This window comes from Solanum dulcamara, chromosome 8, assembly GCF_947179165.1.
Source record: "Solanum dulcamara chromosome 8, daSolDulc1.2, whole genome shotgun sequence".
Classification (NCBI taxonomy): Eukaryota; Viridiplantae; Streptophyta; class Magnoliopsida; order Solanales; family Solanaceae; genus Solanum; species Solanum dulcamara.
The window spans coordinates 59,820,823-59,846,990 of NC_077244.1; the positions used below are offsets into that span (position 1 = coordinate 59,820,823).

General features: G+C 33.3%; 1 protein-coding gene and 1 pseudogene across 1 annotated transcript; one reads left to right on the forward strand and one right to left on the reverse strand.

Annotated features, from left to right (window-relative positions):
* Nucleotides 1-280: 280 nt before the first annotated feature.
* On the reverse strand, nucleotides 281-24,544 carry LOC129900009 (serine/threonine-protein phosphatase PP1 isozyme 2-like; annotated as a pseudogene).
* On the forward strand, nucleotides 24,267-25,715 carry LOC129900306 (RING-H2 finger protein ATL16-like). Its single transcript, XM_055975256.1, has one exon. It carries the CDS (start codon nucleotides 24,624-24,626, stop codon nucleotides 25,521-25,523), a length of 900 nt encoding a protein of 299 aa, XP_055831231.1. The 5' UTR covers nucleotides 24,267-24,623; the 3' UTR covers nucleotides 25,524-25,715.
* The last annotated feature ends 453 nt before the right edge of the window (nucleotides 25,716-26,168 follow it).

The following is a 26,168-nucleotide window of genomic DNA, read 5'->3' on the forward strand; positions in this document are numbered from 1 at the left end:
GTACAAGTTATAAAAAATATATTCATACAAGTAATACCAAAGCGAATGAATACAAATGCAATTAGCGCGAATGAATACAATCTCTTGTATCTTTTGTTGATTGTATGTTTGTATACGCAGATTTTTCATCGATACATCATTTATTTCTCGATATAACCTAAATGCACGTATGAATACAATAAATACAGTCACCTGATACCTCAAAAAATATAAAAATACAGTGAAGTGGAAAGTATATGAAATGAGAAGTTTAAAGTTAAGGTGTTTTCACATATATGAAAGTATAGGATATGTGCATAATTAAAATTGAAAAAGAAATAATAAGATGAATAAAGACCATTGCACACTCTGGAAGAGAAACATAAGAATCAAAGGAAAACAGAGATCCAAGACTTTTAACATTTGTTCCCTGTATCAGACTGCACCAAGAAAAGCTCTCTGAATAGAGGACTAAAAGGGTTAGAAAATCTATTTGCAGGTGAATCATAGATCTTGCTTCACTGTACGGGTTTATATTATACATGAAAATCAAAATTATTACAGATTTCCCGATTCAAATCTTGGGAAGGTATCTTCTTCTCTTCCAAACCCGAGCCTCCATCTTCATATATTGGAGCTAAGAGAAGTAGTTGACATTGATACTGGATTTGGTTCATCTCATCCAATTTTACCAAGAAATGACTGTAATGGAATTCAGATATCAGTGTTTAAGTGGCACTACGAGGGACAACCACATCAGTGACCTTAAGTGACCATCGATGCATATTGAAGAAAAATCCATAAATACTGTTAAAAGAAAGATAGAAAAGCAGCACAACAATGATTCATCTAAAAGAGAACATTAACCATCAGACTGACATGCAATGAGGTAAAAAACTTAATATTCCGAAAGTAGCCTGCACCATGATCTTTGATACCTACAGACTCTGACTAAATGCGACAAAAAAACAAGATGCCCAACAATAAGAAAGCAGGGAAACAAAAGATAAAGGAAGTTTCTTGCAGAAGGAACTTCAAGGGACATTAATTAGGTTTTATATGTCAATAAATTAGACAATTCCTGGATCCAACTGCTGACATTCTCTTGAATGCTGATCATAACTTGATTTTGGTGAATATAACAGAACACCTTTGACTTATTGATGGTTCTTGTATCAGATAGTCAAAACGGGCAGAAGCAGGTTATAAGTTCACCTTCAAATTTTCACCTAATAAAGAACTAAAACATTATTGGAATTAGTTCGAATGGATTGTGATAGTTATGTCTAATGAGATTTTAACCACTATTTTTATTTCTTCCTAAGGATAGACTATGGAAGGGCAGTTTTGTCTTATGAAATTCATAGTTTTGTCTTACATTCTGAGCACTGTTTTTATTTCTTCATAAAGGAAGGATTACAGAAAGAACTGAGAGAAAAGGGGTATGGCAAAGGATAGTACTAAAAATGCTATCCCTTTGACCTCCGCACTTGCAACAAATGGTAGGTTGTTTAAGTAATTGTTAAACAAAACATGCATACCACTTGGACGGGACAAGTGAAAGTTGCCTCTTGCATATAGGTTTGCCTTTGTTTTTGCTGGAGTTACATTTTTAGCCGTAGTAGTGCTCCCAAATCTAAACTTTGGCTTCTTCTCTGCAGGCTTTAATATCTGAAAAGAACACATCAGAGTCTCATCCACACTCATCATAGCACCAACATTGTCAAACTCGCCACAATAATTAGGGGCTGAAAAATCGTCACTTGTCTATCAACAAAAAACTCATATCCATCTTCCACAACCTGCAGTTATGCACATAGCCAGTGAGATTAAAGAAACGAAGTTCAATACAAATTATAAGTAATATCTAGTTCAAACCTGATGGGCACGACAAGTAAGATCAAGATCTTGCTTCTGGAGAAACTCTGTGACCTTATCAGGGCCACAGGTGTAAGAAACTCCCCGGTCATTCATTCCCCACCCTTTAACATCTTTACTAGGATTTGACCAGAGAAGATCACAGAGCAACCCGCTTTCTGGAACATCAGCTGGTCGTTGAAGGTTCCTTATCTGATCCAAATGCTGAAGATCAGGAGAGAGTCCACCATGCATACACAAAATCTTTTCACTCAGAGCTGCCACAGGGAGGCAGTTAAAAGAGTCTGTGATTGAACCTTCGTTTGCATTCATCATAGAATCCATATATAAGATTCACAGAAGCACATTCATGGTTTCCCCTCAGAAGGAAAAAAGTTTTCAGGATACTTTATTTTATATGCAAGAAGAAGACATTCTTTCCAGACTTTGCTTCCCCCGATCAACATAATCACCCAAGAATAGGTAATTGGATTTTGGAGGTAATCCACCATATTCAAACAGCCTCAGTAGATCTGAATACTGGCCATGGATATCTCCTGACACGTATTGCAAATAAAAAATTAGCTAAACACAAGTGTTGAGCAAAAATATATCCCCCCTCTTTTTTAGGGTTGGGGTGGGGGGTGGGGTTGGGGAGACAAAAATACTGGTCCGTAAGAAAGATGAGACGCAGCAGAGGACTCAAAATAGAAAGCTATGAACAACAAAATTAGCAAATAAAATGCATAAGGGGAGTGAAACAGTGGTCGGATGCATGCATAACCTGAAGCACAAGTGCACAACATCCAACAGCAGTCTAAGATCTTTGAGCAAAGCTCTTTCAGTCAGAAATAAAACCTCGCAGATTGATCTAACTGGATGACATCATTACTGGTATGTTGGTGACAGTAGAAATTGATTGACAATATTTGCTAAATTATTCCCAACAGGTCCAATTACCCAAAGAACATCAAAGAGACACCACTTCAGTTGAATCTCACAGATCTAAATGTAAGTAAAACAGATCCAATTATCAGTTACTCTTTCTATATCTGTAAATATTTTGCTAATATTCACACCCTTCTCCGCAGCAGAAAAGTTTTATTTTATAGAAATGGCACTATTGTCTATGAAATAGATGATATGAGTTATCACTTATCAGTATGGAAGCATTATAGGTTGCAGTCAATATAAATTAGATTCTAATATAAAGTGGATGAATCAACTACTAAGAAAATTGTTGATTTCAGTGGCTTTTCTAGTGCTCTTGCCTCTTGGTGTGAATTGAACTCGTGTATGACGAGTTTATAAGTTCACATGAAGATGATGAAAAGAGAAATGGACTAAAAATACTCTTATATTTTGTCCTTTGAAAACCCACTTCCATCTGGATTAGCAAATTTACCAGCTCATTCAGTTTTATAAACTACTTGAAGGGGCTAAAATCCAGGTGTCTCTCAAAGTAGTGGTTGGTCCCTCTATTGTATTTCCAGAGAATATACATGTCATGGATTAAGGTGCTACAAACATAATGAATACTGGAGCATACATTATTACCCACCCAAACCAGCTTAGACTCAACGAGTTCATCCAACTAACTGAAAGTGTAAGTAGATCATGTATTTCTAACCATCACCAATCACCATTTTTCCAAATTCACAGATAGGATTTGCTAGGTGTACATCTCTTCTTAAAATATCATGAAATGAATCTTGCAGAAAGAGTGCAGTTCAGATTTAGTTTCATTTCTTAAAATTGTTACTTGTACTTTCAGCAGGAAAACAGGGCTAAAAGATTATTAGTCATTAGTGTAGGTACATCTCCCAAACATTGAGGAGAAAAGAAAGTAAGAAAACCTAGCATTAATCTTATATGAATACTCCGGACATGCAAGTTTAGTTAGCAACAGAAAACATAACAGAAGTATAAACATATCATGTCACACAGTTGTTTAGACAACACATCACCCACAATCAACAATTTTCATGTTGACCAAGTGACTCCATGGTAACTGTAATTTGGAAACTATGGCAATTTGATTGGTTTGGGAACTCATAATAGGCAAATGGGTGATATCAAACGGAAGAAAATTGAGAAATTTGAAATGGAATAAACGAGTTTTTTTTCAAACGAAAATAACATAAATGAGTCAAACGGATGGATAAATGAGCTTTTTTTATGTGAATCTTTTCTCTATACTAAATTAAAATATTATACATATATAATTAATTAAGTAGTAAAAATAAAATTATTATTACTTAATTATGCTTTAATTTGTATTAGACGTGGGTTGTATGTATGGTTAATAAGTTATTATGGGACTTAAATGACCAGTAATTAATTAAAAAATAGACAGTAAAAAAAATTAAATTATGGACATTAAAAAAAGAAGACTTGAATGCCCTCACCCTGGTAGGATTCCTTTTAGCTTCCTACATTACTTATTCATTCATTTCAACCTTTTCATCTTCTTTCTATCACTTATAAATATAAGATATGAAATCAGTTAGACTTAAACAAAAATCATTCTCATTTTTTTTCATTCAATGATGATGATATATATTTCTTATTTTTATCGTGTTTTAATTTCTAAAGTTGAATACAAAATTTTATGAAATTACAATTCAACCTTCTTACTAAGGATGCAAGTTAAATATAATATTAATAACTTTCAGTTTCTTTCACACTTTACTCTCTTTCTTTTATAGTAAAATCACTAATAAGAATAATTATAAATTAAATAGGTTGTCATTTCATAGTTAAAATTAACTTGGCTTACAAATATATATCTTGAACTACACGTGCAACGCACCTTAATAATGTTGTTTAAACCTTTTGTTCTTCATTAAAAGTCTCTTCTTTAGAAAAAATCATCTTTTCACTTTTTTTCCTCAAATTATTATTTAATTTATATTTATAATATTATATATTTAAATATATGAAAAGACTCCTAAAACACATTGGAATGAGAATTAATGTTTGCAAATATATATGAAATTTTATGTGAAAAAAACTCCTAAAAATATGATAGATTTTAAATTTAATTATAATTTTAGACATATATTTAAGTTTGATCATTAGTTCCTTTATTTTAATAGTATAGAGCAATATAGCTTCTATCGCATCTAGAATATTAGAAAATATGTGTGTGTTAGACATGTCTCTGTGTTATATATATTAAAAGCACGAAGACCCTTAAAATGTTTATTGAACTTTTTTTCCTTCATTAAAAACTCCATTTTAAACAAAATCGTCTTTTCACCATTCACTATTTTTCTTCAATTATTATATTATTATTTTAATAATATTAAATATCAAATAGAATATAATTCCTAAAATAATTGGTTGTAACAATCCAAACCGTCGTTAGTTATGACTAAAAAAGAAATTGTAAGAATTTGGCTTGACGGGGTCTTACCACCCCGACAGAGCGGGATGGTCCCGCCTCATCGGCGCCGCCAGAGCGGGAATATGGCCTCCCAAGCGGGAGATCGTGGAATAGAACTTAAATCGCGAATTTTTTATTTCCCCCACTTCTCCCAAGTATAAGTTGGAGGCGAGGGTTTCTAGAAAACCCTCCAAAAAGGCTGCTCTTGACTGGAGAAGAGGAGGGGAGGAAATCTCAGCTTTTGGAAGGCTTCAACCAGTGGAATTCAATCCGATCCTGCCCATAGAACGTTGGTAATCAATGTTTTCAACAACACTATCTCTCCACGATTGCTTGACGCCCAGGTAGGCTAGGCTTCTCTTTTTTGAGTAGTAAATCTATACCTTCTCTGTAGTATAGAAGGGAATTTAATGAGAAATCATATAACTAAGTTGTGGATCACGTGTAGAAATTCGCTATGTTAGTGTCTGATTCGAATGTGACCTGGAAAAAGGGTGTTATAATGATTTGGGAAAGTATTTTTGATGGTGATATTATTGTATACCGATGGTTATTTTATAATGGGCGTAGTATTGCGTATAGTAATATAAAACTAAGTAGAGATTGATGATAAACCTGAAAGGTTCGGTAGTGTGGGTGTTGGGTTGTTTTCCGAAATCGTCTAAAGGTGTAATTGAGTTACTTATGATATTCCTAAATGGGTACAGATAAGGAAAATAGGTTAGTCTCTATATAAATGATTAATTTCTGGCTTGTTTTATGATGAACCTGTTTTGGTGATAAATTATTGTAAACATATGAATGTATATGTAATTGTGGTATATTTGGATCGGGTGTCACATTTCAATACATATATGGATCGAGTGTCACATTCCGACATATATTTGGATCGGATGTCATATTCCGATACATTTTTGGTTCGGTTGTCACTAGATTGGGTCCCTTGAGAGGGCCAAGTATGTGCATGTGTGGATGGTTCCATGAGAGGACCTGGCGATGTCTTTAACTCTATGTAATGTAAGGTTAGTGGCAAGTGCGCCACGAATTAAGAACCGATAGACGAACTTTTGAACTGAGGTGTGTTAGTTATAAGAATTGTGAGCTTGAACAAACTCATTAGTGGGTGAGAGAATGGGCCTTGTTAGGCCTGGATATGATCTATATGGTGTAATCGTATTCTATATTATAGATTTAGAAGTTGAGGTTCTAGCTTCCAGAGAGTTTTACCATTGTGATTTCCACGAGTAACCGTGGTAGGGGTAGTGGCTACCTAGAACTCAGGGTGAGTTAGAAAGTGTGTTTGTAAGATGAATATGCCTTGTATTGTAAGACACTTGGACTAGGACTAGTGATGGTTGGGTGAAATCATTGAGTGGTTAAGGCTGTTAGGTGGGGGTTGTTAATATGAATGAACAGTAGTATGGTGGGATCATAACCCACAGGTCTTAAGTTATAACTAAAATGGTAGTAGAACTCTGAAGTTCAGAGTGGTGAACATCTTAAGGTGGGAGTAAGAAGCGTACTAATTTGGTTGGGATGGATAAATTGATAAAGTTTAATTATTTTGATATCTATTATTTTTCTGTTCATATATTATGCGGTAGGTATCAGATTGAACGATGATGTCTACCAGTACATATTATTTGTACTGATACTACGCTTTCTATGCCACTTGGCATAGTCTGGTTGAAGAGTAAGTTATGTCTCCTATGTGAAGACGAAGGCAATCCTCCAGCAACTTCTAATTTTTCTTCCTTATGGTGGAAGCTGATTCATTAGTTTTTTATTTTATTACTACTCTTAGAAGCTATTGTACCTGTTTAGACTAGTATCCGTGGGGTTTTTGTATAATTGAGATGTTCTAATTGTGATATAGTCTTCTTTAGAACCTTGGTGTAATTATTCAAATGTTGATTTAACTTCCGCAATATTTTCTTAGAATGATTAAGGATTCTCTTATTTAGGTGTTAGATTAGGTACCCACATGGCCCGGTGGGTTGGATCATGATAATTTGGTATTAGAGGTCAGGTTATCGATCTCCTAGTACGAGAGCGAATGCGGAATAGACACTTGCGGATTGGTGTGTTGACGTTCACATCTAATCTTCAGAAAGTTATGACGCATTCTAGGAAGTCATTTCATTTCTTCTCTCCTTTTGTGTGATTTGTCGCTCTTGGTATGGGTTGGGTCTAATTGGTATCTCTGAATTCCAATTGGTATCTCAACAAGGTAAATTTGATGTCGTTGTTACAACTGAGAGGACACAAGCAAGAGAAATTTGAACCAAGAAGGTTCCATTTGGCATCTTGCCTTAAAGGCGGTGAGAATACATAGATAATCAACTAGTGGTTATCAATGAAGCGGACTTAATTGATAGATTTTAAACTTGCTTGAGTTATGTAGCTGAATATTTGATTATGTGCATAGTGACTCTTAATTTAAAGTGTGAAACACCTTTGCTTGCTTGTTGAAATTATGTGGTATATATTTGATAGTAATTTTGTGAACTTGATGTCAGAAAAGAGTCATAATTGAATTATGTGCATTAAACTTGTGTAAGACCCAAGACTGTTAAGTGATGAGTTCTGGGGTGTTAAATGATATACTCATGTGAGGGAATGCGACTTATAAATGGTGCATGGACTTACCATTTGTGTTAATTGGTAAGGGAAGTTAACAAATGGGGATTGTTGAGAAACTTTAGTTTCGAGGCAGTCAAAAATTAGTTGGAAATCAGGTGAGAAAAAGATCTAGTGTTGTGCATTAGCCTAATACTGATTATGAAAGATCCTTAACCTATTTTATAACTAAGTTAAAATAAGGTGTTCTAAATTGTGTGTATCTAATATAATGGGTTGAGCCTTTAGTTTGAGTTAATAAGAACTTGATGATGCAAGTTGTTTTAAATGATGCCTTATTTATCTTGATGTTGTTGGTCTCCTATGTGTGGTGCTGGGTTCGACTCTGGGATAGTCCATGTCAAAATTCTAGGGGAAAAAGAGTCAAATGGATTAAGTTTAGCTTTGGGAGTCTAATGGGGAATTTGGGGCAGGAAAAATGCCCAAGAAATATTTCTAAGGCTACTGTCTCAGCGAATCCCGCACCAGCGAGAATATCTTGCTAGAGCGAGAATTATCCCTCCAGGGCGGGATCTCGCAAGATAGAGACCTCAACAAAGAGGTCCCCTATTTTTGGCAATGATGTTTTAGGAGCAAATGGCTAACTCTAAGGGTAATGTAGTGCCTAACTAAGAACGAATATCCATAAAAACTATGGTATTAATATATATGGCAATGTGAATGATTTAAAAAGCATCCGATGCTTACAAAAATAGAGGAAAATAGTAAAGAAAGCAGTAAATTATTTGTTCCTTGTCCAAATGGGGAAAATCAATCCAATAACAAATCCTAACGGGGGGGCGAGGAAGAGAGTCGACATTTGAATCCAGGTCCTCTGGGGGTACTATCTTGCCCAGACCTCGTTTAGGAAGGGAAACCCGCAGAAATCATCGGGTTCCAACCAGGGCAATTCCCTTTAGGGAGAGACATAGGAGAAAATGGTCTTGATAGTCTTCCATATCCTCATCATGAAGCGGTATCTCTCTTTGCTCTTCATCCTCTCCCACCACAGCTGACAAAAAGAAATCTCTACCTCCATAGTGGTAGCTGGTGGAACTAGAGAAGGGGTCTAGGAAAAGTGGCCTCCTAGTCTCCTCCGAACTGCAGCTAAGTCCTCCTCCAAGTAAGGGTCGACTGGCGGTTGTAACTGAGTGGGAGGACAACATCCTCATCCTAGTCCTCGTCCTTTGTCGCTACTGCCTGGTTGCTTCAGGCCACATGGGTCCCTCGCTTCTTTTGACCCTGAGAGAAGGCTCTTTTGATAAGAAAGAGATGGAAATGGAGATCCATGAGGAGTACCTCATCGGCATCCAGTAGTGGTACCCCGGCTATCTTGCATATGGCAGTGATCAGACCCAACAAAAATAATGCCTTCTTGTTACCACAATAGAATATCTTCCACTCTGACACAATCTGGGCCCCAACATTCAGTCCTGTCCCTTGAATGACACAAGCCACCACTAGAGCCCTCCGGAAAGTCACATCTGTACGGTTGCTGGAAGGGCAAATCCTCTTGGCCACCAAGTGTAGCCACCTCTTGGCATCGTCAGATTAGTCGGTACTAGTGATGCCCTCTGTTCTGGCAAATAGACCCTGCTTTAAGCTCTGGGACCACCAGCGTGTCCCATAACCACTCTAAGTTCATCTCCTTCAGTTTCGCCTCATACTCAGCATTGTAGGCCTTAGGTACTTTGAGCACAACATTAATATAAGCAAGACTCAGGGGAATTTCCACTCCTTGGATGCGAATGAAAGGATCAGAGTTATCCTAGTGAACTGTAGGAAGTATAGCATAGAACTCTCTCACCCAACCGATGCGTGCTGAGAGAGGGGATTCAGTCAAAGGACCCCACCCAAACTCCTTTAGCTGGGCATAAAAAACAGGTATCTTATCTGCCACCCCTAACATGCGGAAGCCCTTTTTGGATACGAATTTATTATTTCATAAGTTGTGGTGCCTTTCCCGAGAAGCGGTATAGAGGAATCTGACAAAGGGGAGGTTGGTATCGTCGTTGTGAATCATAGTGATGTACCTGCAAGTTTCAAAAATTTCCAATTAGAACCCAATAGTATAAGTGCGAAATTAGAGTTAATGAGGGGAAAGGAGCTCTAATGCAAGGATACTGCCTAAAGAAATCCTGCCAGAGCAGGATGAAGGCCGCCAGAGCGGGATTCATCCGGGAAGAACACCAGGTGCGATTCATGGTGCCTCCTCACCCCCAATTCATAAATTTCTTCAAACGTTTTGCATATCAGTACTCCTAAGTGTCCTAGCAATATTATTTATAAAGGAATTTGGTTCAAAAACTCCAAATAACTAGCGTAGTTAAGGTTTGGGCCAAGAAAAACATTTAAACTTCCACCCCTGCATTCTAGTCCGATTTGGGTGAAATTTGTTGTTAACCTTACGCCCAAGACGTCAGGGAGACATTGTGGATGTAAGAGAAAAGTCCATGCTATGTTAATCTAGCAATGCAAGCAGTTTATTTTAAAAGAGTTGAAAACCCTGGTTTGATTATACGGATTTTTAGCATGATTAAGCATTAGAATGTACATAAAGCCTTAAATTAAAGTTAAGGACAAGTTTCTTACCGTAACCAGACGATCGGAGTGGAGAGTTTGAGAGAGTTTTGGGAAAATTTTGAGTGAGAGAATGTGAAGAATGGGAGAAATCATTCTTTTCCCATCCTTTATGGATCATCCTCATCCCGCCAGAGAAGCAGAGTCCCGCTTCAGTGGGAATATTTCCTCTAGAGAGGGATGAGGCGGGCCAGTGTATTTTGAAAAGAGAGTCCATTTCCTTTAAGTAATCCTTAACAAGTGTGTATTCGAGGTATAGTTATTCGCCCTGATTCAAAGTACGCGACTTTTACTTATGCCTTAAACATTAATGTGTATTTCAAGAGTGCCCGACAAGTTTGTTTCTTCGTCTCATATGTCGTTCGGTGACGAACGAAGGGTAAATTGGTATCTATTGTAATGATCCAAATCGTCATTGGTTATGACTAAAAAAAGAGATCATAAAAAAATTTGGCTTGACTGTGTCCCACCACCCCGCCAGAGCAGGATGGTCCCGCCTCATCGGCGCCGCCAAAGTGGGAGATCGTGGGAAAGAACTTAAGTCGCAAATTTCTTATTTCCCCCACTTCTCCCAAGTGTAAGTTGGAGGTGAGGGTTTCTGCAAAACCCTCCAAAAAAAATGCTCTTGACTGGAGAAGAGGAGGGGAGAGAATATCAACTTTTAGAAGGCTTCAACTAGTGGAATTCAATTCGCTCTTTCCCGTAGAATGTTGGAAATCAATGGTTTCAACAATACTATCTCTCCACCATTGTTTGGCGCCCAGGTAGGCTAGGCTTCTCTTTTTTGAGTAGTAAATCTTTACCTTTTGTGTGGTATAGAAGGGAATTTAATGAGAAATCAAATAACTAAGTTGTGGTCAGGGGTCACGTGTAGAAATTCGTTGTGTTAGTGTCTTATTCGAATGTGACCTGGAAAAAGGGTGTTATAATGATTTGGGAAAGTGTTTTTGGTGGTGATATTGTTGCATACCGATGGTTATTTTATAATGGGCGTAGTATTGCATATAATAATATAAAATTAAGTAAAAATTGATGATAAACCTTAAAGGTTTTGTAGTGTGGGTGTTGGGTTATTTCCCGGAATCATCTTAAGTGTGTAATTGAGTTATATGATATTCCTAAATGGGTACAGATAAGGGAAACAGGTTAGTCTCTATATAAATAATTAATTTCTGGCTTGTTTTATGATGTACCTGTTCTGGTGATAAATTGTTGTAAACATATGAATGTATATGTGATTTTGGTATGTTTGGATCGAATGTCACATTTCAATACATATATGGATCGAGTGTCACGTTCCGACACTTATTTGGATCAGATGTCACGTTCCGACACATTCTTGGATCGGGTGTCACATTTCAACATAAATGTGACTGGATTGGATCTCCTAAGAGGGCCAAGTATGTGCATGTATGGATGGTTCCATGAGAGGACCTGACGATATCTGTAACTCTATGTAATGTAAGGTTAGTGGAAAGTGCGCTACAGATTAAGAACCGATAGTCGAACTCTTGAATTGAGGTGTGTTAGTTATAAGAATTATGATCTTGAACAAACTCATTAGTGGGTAAGAGAATGGGCTCTGTTAGGCCTGGATATGATGTATATGGTATAATCGTATTTTATATTATTGATTTAGAAGTTGAGGTTCTAGTTTCCAGAGAGTTTTACCATTGTAATTTTCATGAGTAACCGTGGTAGGGGTAGTTTCTACCTAGAACTCGGGGTGAGTTAGAAAGTGTTGTTATGAGATAGATATGCCTTGTGTTGAAAATTAGTTGGACTAGGGCTAGTGATGGTTGAATGAAATCATTGAGTGGTTAAGGTTGTTGGGTGGGGGTTGTTATAACTAAAACGGTAGTGGAACTCTGAAGTTCAGAGTGGTGAACACCTTAAGGTGGGAGTAAGGAGCGTACATATTTGGTTGGGATGGATAAATTGATAAAGTTTAATTATTCTGATATCTCTTATTTTTCTGTTTATATATTATGCGGTAGGTATCAGATTGAACGATGATATGTACCAGTACGTATTGTTTGTACTGATACTACGCTTTCTATGCCACTTGGCATAGTCTGATTGCAGGGTAAGTTATGTCTCTTAGGCGAAGACGAAGGCAATTGTCACGACCCAAGCCTAGGGCCTAGACGTGACATGGCGAATGAGGAACCCGAAAGTATCTCAAACAAGCCTCTTAGCATTCTTTTAGCCTTTCATAGGTAATGATGATAAATAGACAAGCGGAAATCATAATAATAAATCTTCAACTTACATATGTCCAACAATACCTCTAACTATTAGATTTAATGGGGCTAAGACAAGTTCCTAGCTCACCCTCAATCATAATAGAAGAAATGCCATAATAAAATATCTTAACATATCATAAGCTAGAAAGACAAAGGAGTATTGTTCCCGGAACATGGGAACTCACCAAAAGTAGTCTTCGATGGAATATCAACTAGCCACGTGGAGGAGAACGAGGAGGAGCACCGATCCCTACATGGTGATATCATGTAGGCAAAAGAGTATGCGTTAGTACTTTGAATGTACTAAGTATGTAAGGATGCATGAACATTGAGAAAATATTATAACATTTATGTAATATGGAACATAATGTAATACATGCATAATAAATCATATGGATATCCTTTAAAACATTCATTTTGTGGGAAGCTAACCATAACCGACATTTAAGACCATGCGAGCTATTACATGGAATCCAACATAATTCCCTACGTTGGCCGGGGAGACTACTTGTCAGGTAGAACTCCGTCAACTTCATTCATTTCTTTAACTTTAACTTTAAGGGCTATTTATGGATCCATTAGCCTAAGCTTACAAGGGCTCCTATGTTGGCACATAGTTAATGAGACAAGGGGTTGCTACTAGGATTCCCTTACCGAATCCCACCTCAATGCCTCATTCGGTGCTAAGTCAATCCCACGGAATAGTTTAATACTTCAAAATATCCATAGCATATAACTTGAGAATTCAAACATCATATTCGGTAGAATAGCTCATTAAAACATTTGATAATTCAAATATGCAAGAATTGTCCTTATTGCATAAAGAATCCATCATTCATATCATTTCATCATTCTTTCATTTCATAAGACTCCCTTTTTGATCATAGATATTGCTTTCATAAATATTTATTTGGAGTCAAAGCTTTCAAGTCAAACTTTATTAAAAACATAGGAAAACTAGGTGGGTTCAAATCACTTCAACTTGCAATTATGTATGTAAATAAATATACATAAATACTTTAAAATCCATTTATTAAAAATCATGCTTTAAACAACCCACCATTTATTTCAAGAACCTTTAAAGAGATAAATAGAGAAATTATTTGCAAACCATCAATTTATACATATGAAATAATATTGCATCAAAATAGACCAATAATCATTAGTTCAACCATGATTCATGCTATTAAGTAAAAATAAGAATTATCCATAAGAAAATTACTTGAAATTGAGAGATTTAATTGAAAGAGTTTTTGGACTACATGGGTGGAAGAACCCATGGATAAATACTCACATAACTTAGAGTAAATCTTAAAGAAAATAAATATAATTTATCATATACTCAAAATAATTTAGGCATGAGAGTGGAAGGAATACTCTCATTGAAGCCTTACATACCTGGAAACCGAAGCTTTAGTTGGTACCGGAAGACTTAATGAACACTCTTGAGTCCTAGCTTCTCTCCTTGCCGGAACGTTTTGTGTACTACCCGGAATATATGAATCACCGGAATAGTATTTCTTCACTACTAAGAACTAAAACTATATTTGAGAATGTGTATAGAGAGAAGATTTGCTTGAGAAAGCTTGATGAATAAAATGAGGAAATAAGGTGGGTATTTATAGGTGGGAAAGATGACCTAACAATAAATAAAATAATTATAAATAAAAATCTGAAAATTTAGTGGAATATATTGATGTCATGGATGATGTTAAATGGAGGACAATTTATGTCATGAGTGATGTCAAATGTATCTAGATCTTTCTATGGTAGGTGAAATGAGTTATCTTTGACAGAATACTCTTTTTGGAAGCTGCGTTTGAATAAGATAAATTCTTTATTAGGATTTGGTGTCTTCATAAGAATTGTAGATATGGAAGTCTAGTTTCATATCGTTCAAGAATCAACCAATTTGGATAAACCTACAGTGAGATATGATTTTTCTTCTATAAACACTCATTTCCGTAACAGCATCCTACCTTACAAAGATTAATTTATTTGACCTACTTAAACTTCGAATCTTAAAATATGGTCTTCATAAAAGTTGTAGGTAATGATCTTGTGGTTACTAAGAAATTTGAATCACTCAATTTGGATATTTCTATGAAAAGTTATGACCAAAATACAGAGGTTGTATCATGTTTAGGCAAAAATTGAAACATCGTATACAACGTTTTTAGGGGATATTACATTAATCCTCCAGTAGCTTCTAATTTTTCTTCCTTATGGTGGAAGCTGAGTCATTAGTCTTTTGTTTTATTACTACTTTTAGAAGCTCTTGTACCTGTTTAGACTAGTATCTGTGGGTTTTTTGTATAATTGAGATGTTCTAAGTGTGATATAGTTTTCTTTAGAACCTTGGTGTAATTATTCAAATGTTGATTTAACTTCCGTAATGTTTTCTTAGAATGGTTAAGGGTTCTTCTATCTAGGTGTTAGATTAGATACCCGCACAACCAGGTGGGTTGGTTCATGACATTGTACAACTTAATATGGATAAGTTTGGTCAAGTAAGGGTATAAGGAGGTTGGGTTGGGATCCCCTCCAGTACAAAAAAGAGAAGTACGAAAGTTTAAAGTATTTCAATTGGTGTTTTTTTTTGTTTAATATAATACATACATACATACATACGTACATACATACATACATACATACACACACACATATATATATACGAAATTTAATTTTAGTTTGGTAAGTTTGGAATTCTCCTACATTTAGGATTCTTTTAATACTCAAAAAAATTGATTGAACTTTTTGCTCTTCATTATAAAAATTCTATAAAAGACAAAACTATCATTTACTATTTTCTAAATATATGATAAAAAAAATATATGGAGAATTAACGTTGGTATGAAAAATTAATGTGAAAAAAAAGTTCTAGTGTGTGGTGAAGCAAAAGGAGAAAAATATCGATTATTAAGTACGATACTAAATTTGATAGGAATTAGTTTAATAGTTTTATTTTTTTTTGTTTCGTGTCTAAAAAAGTTTTAAAAATTGAATTACTGCAAGAGTTCAACTCTTTTATAAACTGTGTTTAAAGCTTGAAATCTCAATTCGATTTGTTAATTATTCAAACAAGGAAACTAGATGTCTTTTTATTTTGGTTTAGATTCAAATGATATTCTTGCATTCATTACCATCATTATTTTTGTCTTTCTTTATTCCTTTTGATTAGTATGAATTATATATAGTCAATAATTAATAATAAATTATACATACGTGCAAAGCACGTATGCTTAACTAGTACTATATTAAAAGCACGAAGGTACTTAATAATGTTGTTTGAATTTTTTGCCTTCATTAAAAGACCATCCTTTAGATAAAATTGTCTTTTCCTATTTTCTTCCAATTATTATTTCAATATCTTTATGATATGTAAAACTACGGAGTCCTAAAATATATGATAAAAGATATAAAGAGAATTAATAATTAAGGAATCCTACAATATATGGTAAGAGGAAAATATTAAAAATAAAAAAATCCTAAAATATTTGATAAGAGTTCGATCCTAAAAATTATTTACTATTTTGTCAAATTATTTAAAAATTAAAAATCAATTCAATTTGTGTATTAAATTATATAAAGTCGTTCTTTTGTGAAGGTAATAATGTCAAAAAAATTTATGCATCTTTTCCCCTAAAAATACATAGAACTTCTCATTGTCCACTGAAGATATATTTTAATTCTTTTCTCCTAAAAATACTTAGAAGTTTCCCTTTTCCGGTAAACATATATTTAACATTTAATTCTTTTTTGAAATAGGACTCTTCCTTAATATATATTATTGTTGTGGTATAGATAACATATTGTATTACCGCAATTAAGTTTTCTAAGATTATTATTTAACTATACAACAACAGAAAAAATTCATTGGGAGGATAAGTAGGAAATTTATTAGTACAATTATTCATATGAATTTAATTTATTTAAAATCTATATTATTTTAATACTGATAAATAATTTATATACATATAAAAAAATATTTAATATTAATAACTAAATTTTGTATATTAAAAAACTAAATTAACCTTTCTGTTATTGTTAATTACAAGTAATTTTTTTATATTATTATGTCCATACATAATGTATATTTTAATTTGTTACAAGTAGTTTTATATAATATTATGCTCATATATAATGTAGTTTGTTTTTTCTTTATCTTATTATTTAGATTGTGCTAATTTTATGCCCATATATAATGTAGTTCATTTTTTATTTGTCTTATTATTTAGATTGTGCTAATTTTGTGTACCAACATAAATTTTATGGATATCAATAGTCAAAATTATATTGGTCTTGATATACGAAACACACTCTAAACAATAACGTAGAGAATAAATAAACTATATTATATATGAACATAATAATATACATTTAATTTTGTTCCTTGCTCATCTTCAAGTATACTTTCTATCTTAAAAATCTCACTTTACATTTTTTTATGCTTTGTACTTACTAATATAATGTATACACAATAATTTATTCTTTCGATAAATATTTATTATTAATTAGCGCAATAAATACGTGCAAAACACGTACACTGAACTAGTAAAGTTTTAATTACGGGTCTTAAACAGATTTGTATTAATTTATAAAATATTTAATTTTAATTTATTAATTAATTATTAAATCTCATCATTATCTATAAGAGAAGAAAATAGGTGTGTCTTCTTTTTATAATTATCAATTACTAAATTACGGGATATTATTAACTTACATATGTTTCCCAACTCACACTTTTCTCTTATAACTATAAATTTTCTTTTTCTCTTTCTCCATTGTTCTTCATCATCTTTCAAAGAAAACACACCTCACCCATATTCATCTTCAAATTTTAGTAGCCCATCTTTCTCGGTGCATAAAAAATTCTTCATATTATGCATAAAAATTAAAAAGTTCTTCTTACATAAAAGAGCCCTAGATTTATCGAAGATGAATGTCACACTCCAGTGAGAAGGGATCAAATCCTAAGGAAGAAAAAAGAAGTTATGGTGAAGAAAAGCTCAACTTCTTCTAACCAGAACAAGCAAAAAGGAAGGTCAAGATAGTGGTATCTCTTTCGTCTAAGTATTCAGAATTTGATTATGATTTTGTTCATCAAAAGCTATAAAAAATTAAAGAGAGTTATTAGGGGAGAGTCTTCAAAAGTCACAAAAAAAAATCTAGTGCAACATTGAAAGAGGTTTCAAAAATTTCCAAGTCAAAAAAGGTCAAACCTGTTGTGAATGTATTTTTAATAAATTATTTTAAAAAAATATATTTCTTTTAATTTTTTATGCATACCATGTGAATGAAATGTTTTAATTATTTTTTTATGTATATTGTAATTTTTGAATCCCTATTTTTTGTATGTGAATTCTGAAAAACGAAATTACTTCTGTTTAATACAAGTTATACTCATTGAAATTATAGTTTCTCGATATTAATTATTTTGAATGTTAATGATATGAAATTGGCATGAAATTGATAAGCAATTGGTATACTTTGTGTATGTATAGACTTTTTACAATTGTTTAAATATATCTGTGTTTACTATTGGCATGAATTTGGTACGAATATTCAATAAATGTATAATGAGATGTCATTTAAATTTCTTAATGTATATATAGAGTGTGTTTGTCGGTGGTATAGTTGTCATTGTATTGATTGGGAAAATCTATGTTAGCATGAAGTTGGTATTATTTTGATATACTTTGTGTTTGTAGTTTGGATGAAAGTGGTATGAATTTGGTATAAACTTCATGTTTTTAGTTGACATTAAATTGGTATGAATTCGGATATATATTGTGAACCACACAAGTTTAAACTAAATATCTATATTTATACTCATCGGAATAATGATATATGACCCAACCTTCTTAATGTATATAATATATAGTGTGTTTTTAGTTGATGCAAAGTGAACTTTGTGTATAGGTGGCATAAAATTGGTATAATGTGTTTATATATAGATTGTTTACAATTTGTATTAAATTTGGTATGAAATTGTTATAATGTGTATATATCTAGATTCTGGCATGGAACTTGTATAAATTTGATATATTTATGTGTTATTTTCTAGTAGTATAGAACATACAAGAACAGTGATGAAAGATGTAACCGGATCATTGCTAGCAAATTTGGTGGACCACGCATACCTAAAGAGCATGCTCCTAGCACTACTAATTATCCTACGATAAGACCCAGAAAATCAGGTGCTAGATTGAGGATCTGCTCATATATTCCTTCCCTTTTATGGTTTAGAATATATATTTTTGCTTTTAGTTTTTATATAAAATCACATATATATCAAATTCCCTACTGATTTAGTATGCATGTTGCGTTTTTTAAGACACATTAATATACATATAAAATTCTAACTGGATACCAATTGTATACACCTATACAATCATTCAAATCTTGCAATATTCACATCCAAGTTAGATACTGATTTTATACATAGTGTATGTTTTGAATGAATTTAGTATGAAATTTGCATGTCCTAATCCATATTAATTATTAATTGGATGCCAATTTATATACTAATTCAATAAAAATATTTTACATACAAAATATATTAGTAAGTATACATTTGAAATCCTAATTGAACACCAATTGCATATAATTGTAAAACCGTATACACAAAATACACATTGTTATACTTCAGATTTCTAATTGGATAACAATTGCATACCAACGTATTTGGGTTCTGATTTTTTGGTTAGTGTGCTATTGAAACCCATTAACATAACATATACAATACTAAATCACTAACCATGAGATTATTATAACATTGAAATTCAAGTTATATACCAAACTTGTACACAAAATCTATTGGCTGAGGGGTTAATTATCATATCACCTAAAAATATAATTATTTATTTTCTGAAATTTCTTAAATTTCTAAAGTTTAGTCTAATCACTCCTAAAGTTTAGTCTTCCCAAATCGATAAGAATAAAATATTTGGTTTGTATCAACTAGCGATATATCATGAAAAAGACTTATGTATCAAATCGCGATGTATCAGCGTTATTAGTATGTATCAGAAATATGAAAAAAAAAGAGAATTCGAATAATTACCAAAAAAATCAGAATAAATTGTAATTGAGTCTTTTCACTATGGAATTTAAGTAAAATACCCTTAAATTTAAGCAAGGGATCCAAAGAAAGCAAAAGACCATAAGCAAAGTCCAAAAGTATGGGCCCCTTTTTTGGGCTATAAAGAGACTACCCAAATCTGTATCTACTAAGATACCCATTAACTAGCTGTAACTCCAACATATATTAGTGGCCCAAAATTATACAATCTAACATACTGAACTGAGCAATAACGCTTGATAAAGTTAAGGGGGAAAAATTACACTAAGAAATCGGTCAATTCTATAACCAAACAATGTTGTAAATTCTTTTTTTCAAGAAGAAAGATTTTTTTTTAATGTCCAAATGATTCCAATATGTGTAAGTATATTACTTAAGAGTAAAGTAAAATATAGTTACTAAAAATAAATTAAAATTATAACTAAGAAGATTTTTTAGAGTTATCTTATTTAATTGAGTTTACGATAAAGAAGAAAAGTAGAAATAGAAATTAACAAATAAAAATAATGTAAAATGTCACATGAATTTTTTTCTAGAGTATTTTCTAGCTCACACACTTACAAAGAGAGTGAGACGACTCTTTATGCCACTTGACAGTTGACACGGTAGGATTTTCAGATAAAAAATGTTATTGATAGAAATAGGGGAAAGAAAGTCTTTTTTCTTTTAACTTTCTCATTCATTTTCCTTTTTTTTTCTTGATTTTTTTCAATTCCAAACAAAGGGTAATGAAAAATACATAATTGTTTTCAATGGGCTACTCAAAAGCTTCCACCTTCATGAAAAAGTCATAAAAACTAAAAATATATAGCTTACAGAGTATACAACAACAACAATAACCCACTGAAATCCCACAACGTGGGATCTGGAAAGGATAAAGTGTACGCAGACTTAACTCCTACCAAAGTAGGACGACTGTTTCCGAAAGACTCTCGGCTCAAGAAAAGCATAAAAGCATAAAAGAGGTTAGATAAGGCATATATGAGAAAGTAAATAACGAGAACGATAGGGATAAAATAAAGTAATCAAAGTACAGGAAGTAATAGATAATAACAGAAGTCAGAGCACAAAAAATTATAATACGCTAATGCGCCTACTAATAAGAAGGAATAACGAGACTATGTACTAGCCTTCAACCCTAATGTGGGTCCTCCACACCCTCCTATCTAGGGTCATGTCCTCGGTAAGCTGTAATTGCGCCATGTCCTGTTTAATCACCTCTCCCCAATATTTCTTTGGCCTACCCCTACCTCTCCTGAAACCATCCATGGCCAACCTCTCACACCTCCGCACTGGGGCATCTGTGTCTCTCCTTTTCACATGCCCAAACCATCTCAGTCGCATAGCTTACAGAGTATATAATAAATATATAATTGGTGTTGATTATACTAAACAAAATTTATGAAAAAACCAATGTAGGATTATTTTTTTGTTGTAAGTTTTTATGGGTTGTTGTGTAGTATAAAAGAAATTTTTACATAAAAAAATCTGTTAAATTTATTATTTACTTTTTCTAATCGATGTATAGATATTATACATTTTTTTATATATAAATACACACATAGTATACATAAAGAGTGTGTTTGGTATGAAGCAAAAAAAAAGTCCAGAGAATTTATATTTAATCTGTCAAAACGATATAAAAATTTTCAAATATAATATTATATATTGAAATATGCGATGTAATATTTTATGCTGGATTGTTCATCTTTGAAAATTTCAAGTTTTGTTTATAATCGCATTCGAGGAATGCATTTTATGCTATCAATTCTATGTCGGATAGTTTCCTTTTGAGCTGAGGATCTATCGTAAACAGTCTCTCTAGCTACCTTATGAAGGTAGGGGTAATGTATGTGTACATCCTACTCTTATGGGGTGTATCTTGACCAAAAAAAAGTTATATCAATTTTTTTTATATGTAATCTAGGAAACATTATGGGATGGGATGGGGAGCAGTCCATAAAATAAGTCATTGACAATCGATATCGATCAATCTCATGAATTAGTACCACTTCTGTTATCAAATGTACACTTTAGTTATATATGTCCTATTTATTCACAAATCGATATTATATTTTAGCCTACCAATCAACATTATAGAGGTGCACGGATTTTTCAAGCAATTATGGAGGAACTACTAGCAAAAGGAATGAAGAAGGCGAAAAATATATGCCCAATTAGTGGAATATTTCATTTCAATTCAATAAAGAAACGAGTATGTATAAGTGTTGCACATTGACAATATATACTATGAGTAGATTAATTACTTGTAACTTAAATAAACACGATTTGATATCAGCTTAAATTATATTAATAGTGTAAAGATTTATATACACACAGGTTGTAAATGAATTTTGTGATGGCAACAATCTCAGTGGATGTTCAGCTGGTGGAGTATTGGGGACTACGATCAATTATGATCGTTTTTGATCTCTATTGCCTAGCACAGCTAGAGTAAAATGCCTCTCAGATGGTGCCTAGTTTTTACTCGAGTAAGGTTCAAATAACTCAAAAACTAAGCATGGAATGATAACATTATATTTTGTCAATATATAGGGAATTTTAACTCCCCACCACCACAAAAAACACACGTCATAATCACATATCAAATTACCAATAAACAAAACAAAACAAAACATCATAATCACATTTTCTTTCTTTTAGCAATGGTGACAAGAGAAGGTGTTGGAATCAACAAGTGGTTAACTTACATGTACATTCCCTTGCAAACAAAATCTTTTTAGTTCCTTTTTAAAATAATAAAGATGTTGGGCCAATTTATGTGCATTTTGACTATTTCCTTATATGTCTTGACCAATTATAACTAGACCAAAGAATATTGTATAAATCAAGAACACCATAATAGTAAAATAAGACTCATAGTCTATAAAGCCGTTCTTACTAGTTACTATCAAAGTGAAAGCGTTCCAAAAGTGTGGAACATTTGGCTAAGTCTTCAATGACCATATGTTTATAGACCTCAAGTTTTGACTTGATGGGCCTCTCCATAATATGTTTTATTAGATCTCCAATGGGGCTCACTACCACTGTCAATCAGTACATGAAGTGATTCAGATCCAACAAGAAATTCAATATATAAGCGGCATATAATAATCAAGTTAACGTTAGTCCTGTTATAAATTTCCAACTGTTTATAATTATGAAGAAACAAGTAGAATTATTATTGTTGTGCCAGTCAGAGCTCAAACTTTGACGGTGTGGCAAATATTTGTCAACACTCTACATTCAAATTGAAGTCCAATATAATTGTGAAAATGTGTCGGTCCTTTTTATCAGTTTCACTTTTCTAGGATTCAATTTTTCTTATTACATATTTGACTTCAACATGGTTGATATCTGCTTTTTCTTGACAAAAGGTTTCTGAGGGTTATGGATTGGGTCCCAATTGTATTTTATCAACTTAAGCGTGTGCTACTTTTTTGACTACTTCTTCAAGATTTCAAATTTGGTAGCCGGTGGCCATTATATGTGAATTGTATGGGTGGTAGGTTACTTTTCATTTTGTGGGTTGCATGTGCAATGGAAAACTTTTTTGGTTTCTCCTTGATGATTTGGGAGGGATTAACTTTTCAACTGTCCCCTTTACAAGAGTAATCACCTTCAATAGACTGATCAATACTTATTTATTATAGGGTATGTAAAAATTACAGTTGAACAACTTGAAAAAATAACAACTTAGTGACTGAATTGGGACAACTCCGATCCATTGAAAGAGTTTATGTTAAATTAAAGACAGTGTCAAGTGTTTTTATATGATTAATTTACATCGCAACCACACTCTTTGTCACGTCAAGGAGGGTAATTGGAAAAAAACAATTTCACATAGTGGGTCTGAGAAAGACAAAGTGTATGCAAACCTTACTTCTACCTCTTAGAGGTAGAAAAGTTATTTTCGAAATACCCTAAAAAAATAACAGTGAAGAAAAATATGATAACTAATAGGAAAGTAGTGCAGAGCATATATGCAAGGGACCGTAACATCAACAATAATGTGCGATCACTTAAACATAGTAAACAACAGAGGATTATAGATACCAAAAATAAAAAACTACATGAATAGAATACAACGAATATTCGGAGAGGAATTAAGCTTATGATAATTCAAATAATAAAGTAACAAGTTTCTCAGTGTAGGTAAGTGGAATCTAAAGAGTTGAACCTAACAAAATGAGAAGGTGGAAATAGATATTATAGGTACATTTTGATAATGAGTGTTGGAAGTGTTTAATAATATAGGTATAAGGGTCAATTTTGGTGTATAAAAATGAAAATTAGTGTCAACTTGATGGATTTGGCCTTAATGATATATAATTTTTATTAAAAAAAAAATCAGCTAGAAATCAATTATTAGTAACTCATATCTTTATTATGTGATGAGTTAGTAATCTGAGAAAAAGAAAAGAAATAGTCACTAACTTGTTGAAATCATTAAATTACAATATCTTTTAGATTACATATGAGACCACTTTTTCTCTTATTGGAGGCTGAGACAGAGTTCACCAACTATGTCCTCTATGTTCAGACTTTCCTTAATTCTTTACCTATGTTGGTTGGTTCATCAAATGTCTCATTTGATGTCTCCTTTGACAGTACTGCTTCTGTCATTGAAATTTGACCTTTTCTCATATTCGATATCTGTATTGGAGTTCGATTAATTATTTGAATTTGTGTCGAGAAATCGGTAAAGCAGTCCATGTCATAGGCCGCTGATCCTTCAACTTCTACAACCTCTGTTTTCTCACCTACTAATTCTTTGTCACTTTTCTTCATCTTCCATGATTCATGTGCATTCAAGATCTTAACTTAAAACCATTTTTTCACCTCCTTTTTATTTTACAAAATTCATCAAATGGAATCTGTTTCTCCTATGAGAAGTCCTCCAGGTTCTTCTTCCCATGCTGGCTTCCCAATAATTGTCATTGCCATCATCGGTATCGTGGCTACTTGTTTATTGCTAGTTAGTCACTACATTTTTGTAATCAAATGTTGTTTGAATTGGCACAGAATTGATATTTTGAGGCGATTTTCTTTCTCTACAAGGCAGAGTGTCCTAGACCCCTCAACAGTTTACTCCCCTGCAGTGGAAAATCGGGGACTCGACGAATCTGTAATTCGATCAATCCCAGTTTTCCAGTACAAGAAAAGGGAAGAAAAAGATGCAAGCTTTGAGGAGAAAACAAGAAGTTCATGTGAATGTGCTGTTTGTTTGAATGATTTTCAAGAAAATGAGAAGCTTAGAATAATTCCAAGTTGTGCTCATATTTTCCACATTGATTGTATTGATGTTTGGCTTCAAAACAATGCAAATTGTCCACTTTGCAGAACCAACATCTCATCAATTAAATTTCCTCAAGATTATCCAAATGATAATTTCACAGGAAGAGATGAAGATTATGTTGTCATAGAAATAGCAGAAAACAATCCAACATTATCAGGGCATTCCTCAAGAACAAATGGTTCAAATTTTTCAAGAAATTTGATTTCAAGCATGGGGGATGAGTGCCTTGACATAAGAAAAAAAGATGAAGATTTTGCATTCCAACACATTAGGAGATCATTCTCTATGGATTCAGCTGCTGACAGACAACTTTATTTGACAGTTCAAGAGATTGTACAGCAGCAGAGGCAAGTTCCTGATGGTAGTCCTTGTGAAGGTAACAGTGCCAGAGTCATCAAAAGATCATTTTTCTCTTTTGGGCATGGAAGGGGTTCAAGAAATGCAGTTCTACCACTTCATTGGGAGCCATAGTGGCGAACAGAAGGGCAACTCGATACACTAAATTCCCACTGTGCGCGAGGTCGATGGAAGGGTTATACACATTTGGTCTGTTTTATATGATCCTACCTTGTATTTTTGGAAAAAAAAACTATTTTCATAGCTTAATCCGTCGTGCCCTCTTGGTTACAAGCATACAACAGTGTTATAACTCCCTTTCATTTAGTTTCTTAAGTTTTTTTTTTTTTTACTTTAGTAGTATCTTAATTAAATATTCCGTTGGTATAGTATATTGAGTTAAATGGATCTTTTGTAGAGATTATAGATAGATAGTTGTAGACACAGAAAAAGGGAAAGTGATAAAGTGGAAGCTAATTAAGGTTTCTTAGCACTTACCTAGAGTGTATTAGGTATTATGAAAAAGCCATTCAAATTCGACATTAGCAGATAATCACTTTAACTTAAAAAATGCATATTTAGATATCTTAATTTGGTTTCAACCGTCAACAAAACACTCTAACTTGTTTCACTGTGTCTCGTGGACGCCCTGTCATGACATAAATTTTGGAGGTATTTATATGATCGTTTTGTAAGTTGGAGTGTTCAACTTACACAGTGAAGACGAGTTGAAATGTCTAGATATGCATATTCAAAGTTAAAGTGTTTATTTGTTAGCTA

Bases quoted from the DNA above. Each gene is read 5' to 3' on its own strand.
- LOC129900306 (XM_055975256.1), top strand. From the start codon at position 24,624: ATGGAATCTGTTTCTCCTATGAGAAGTCCTCCAGGTTCTTCTTCCCAT.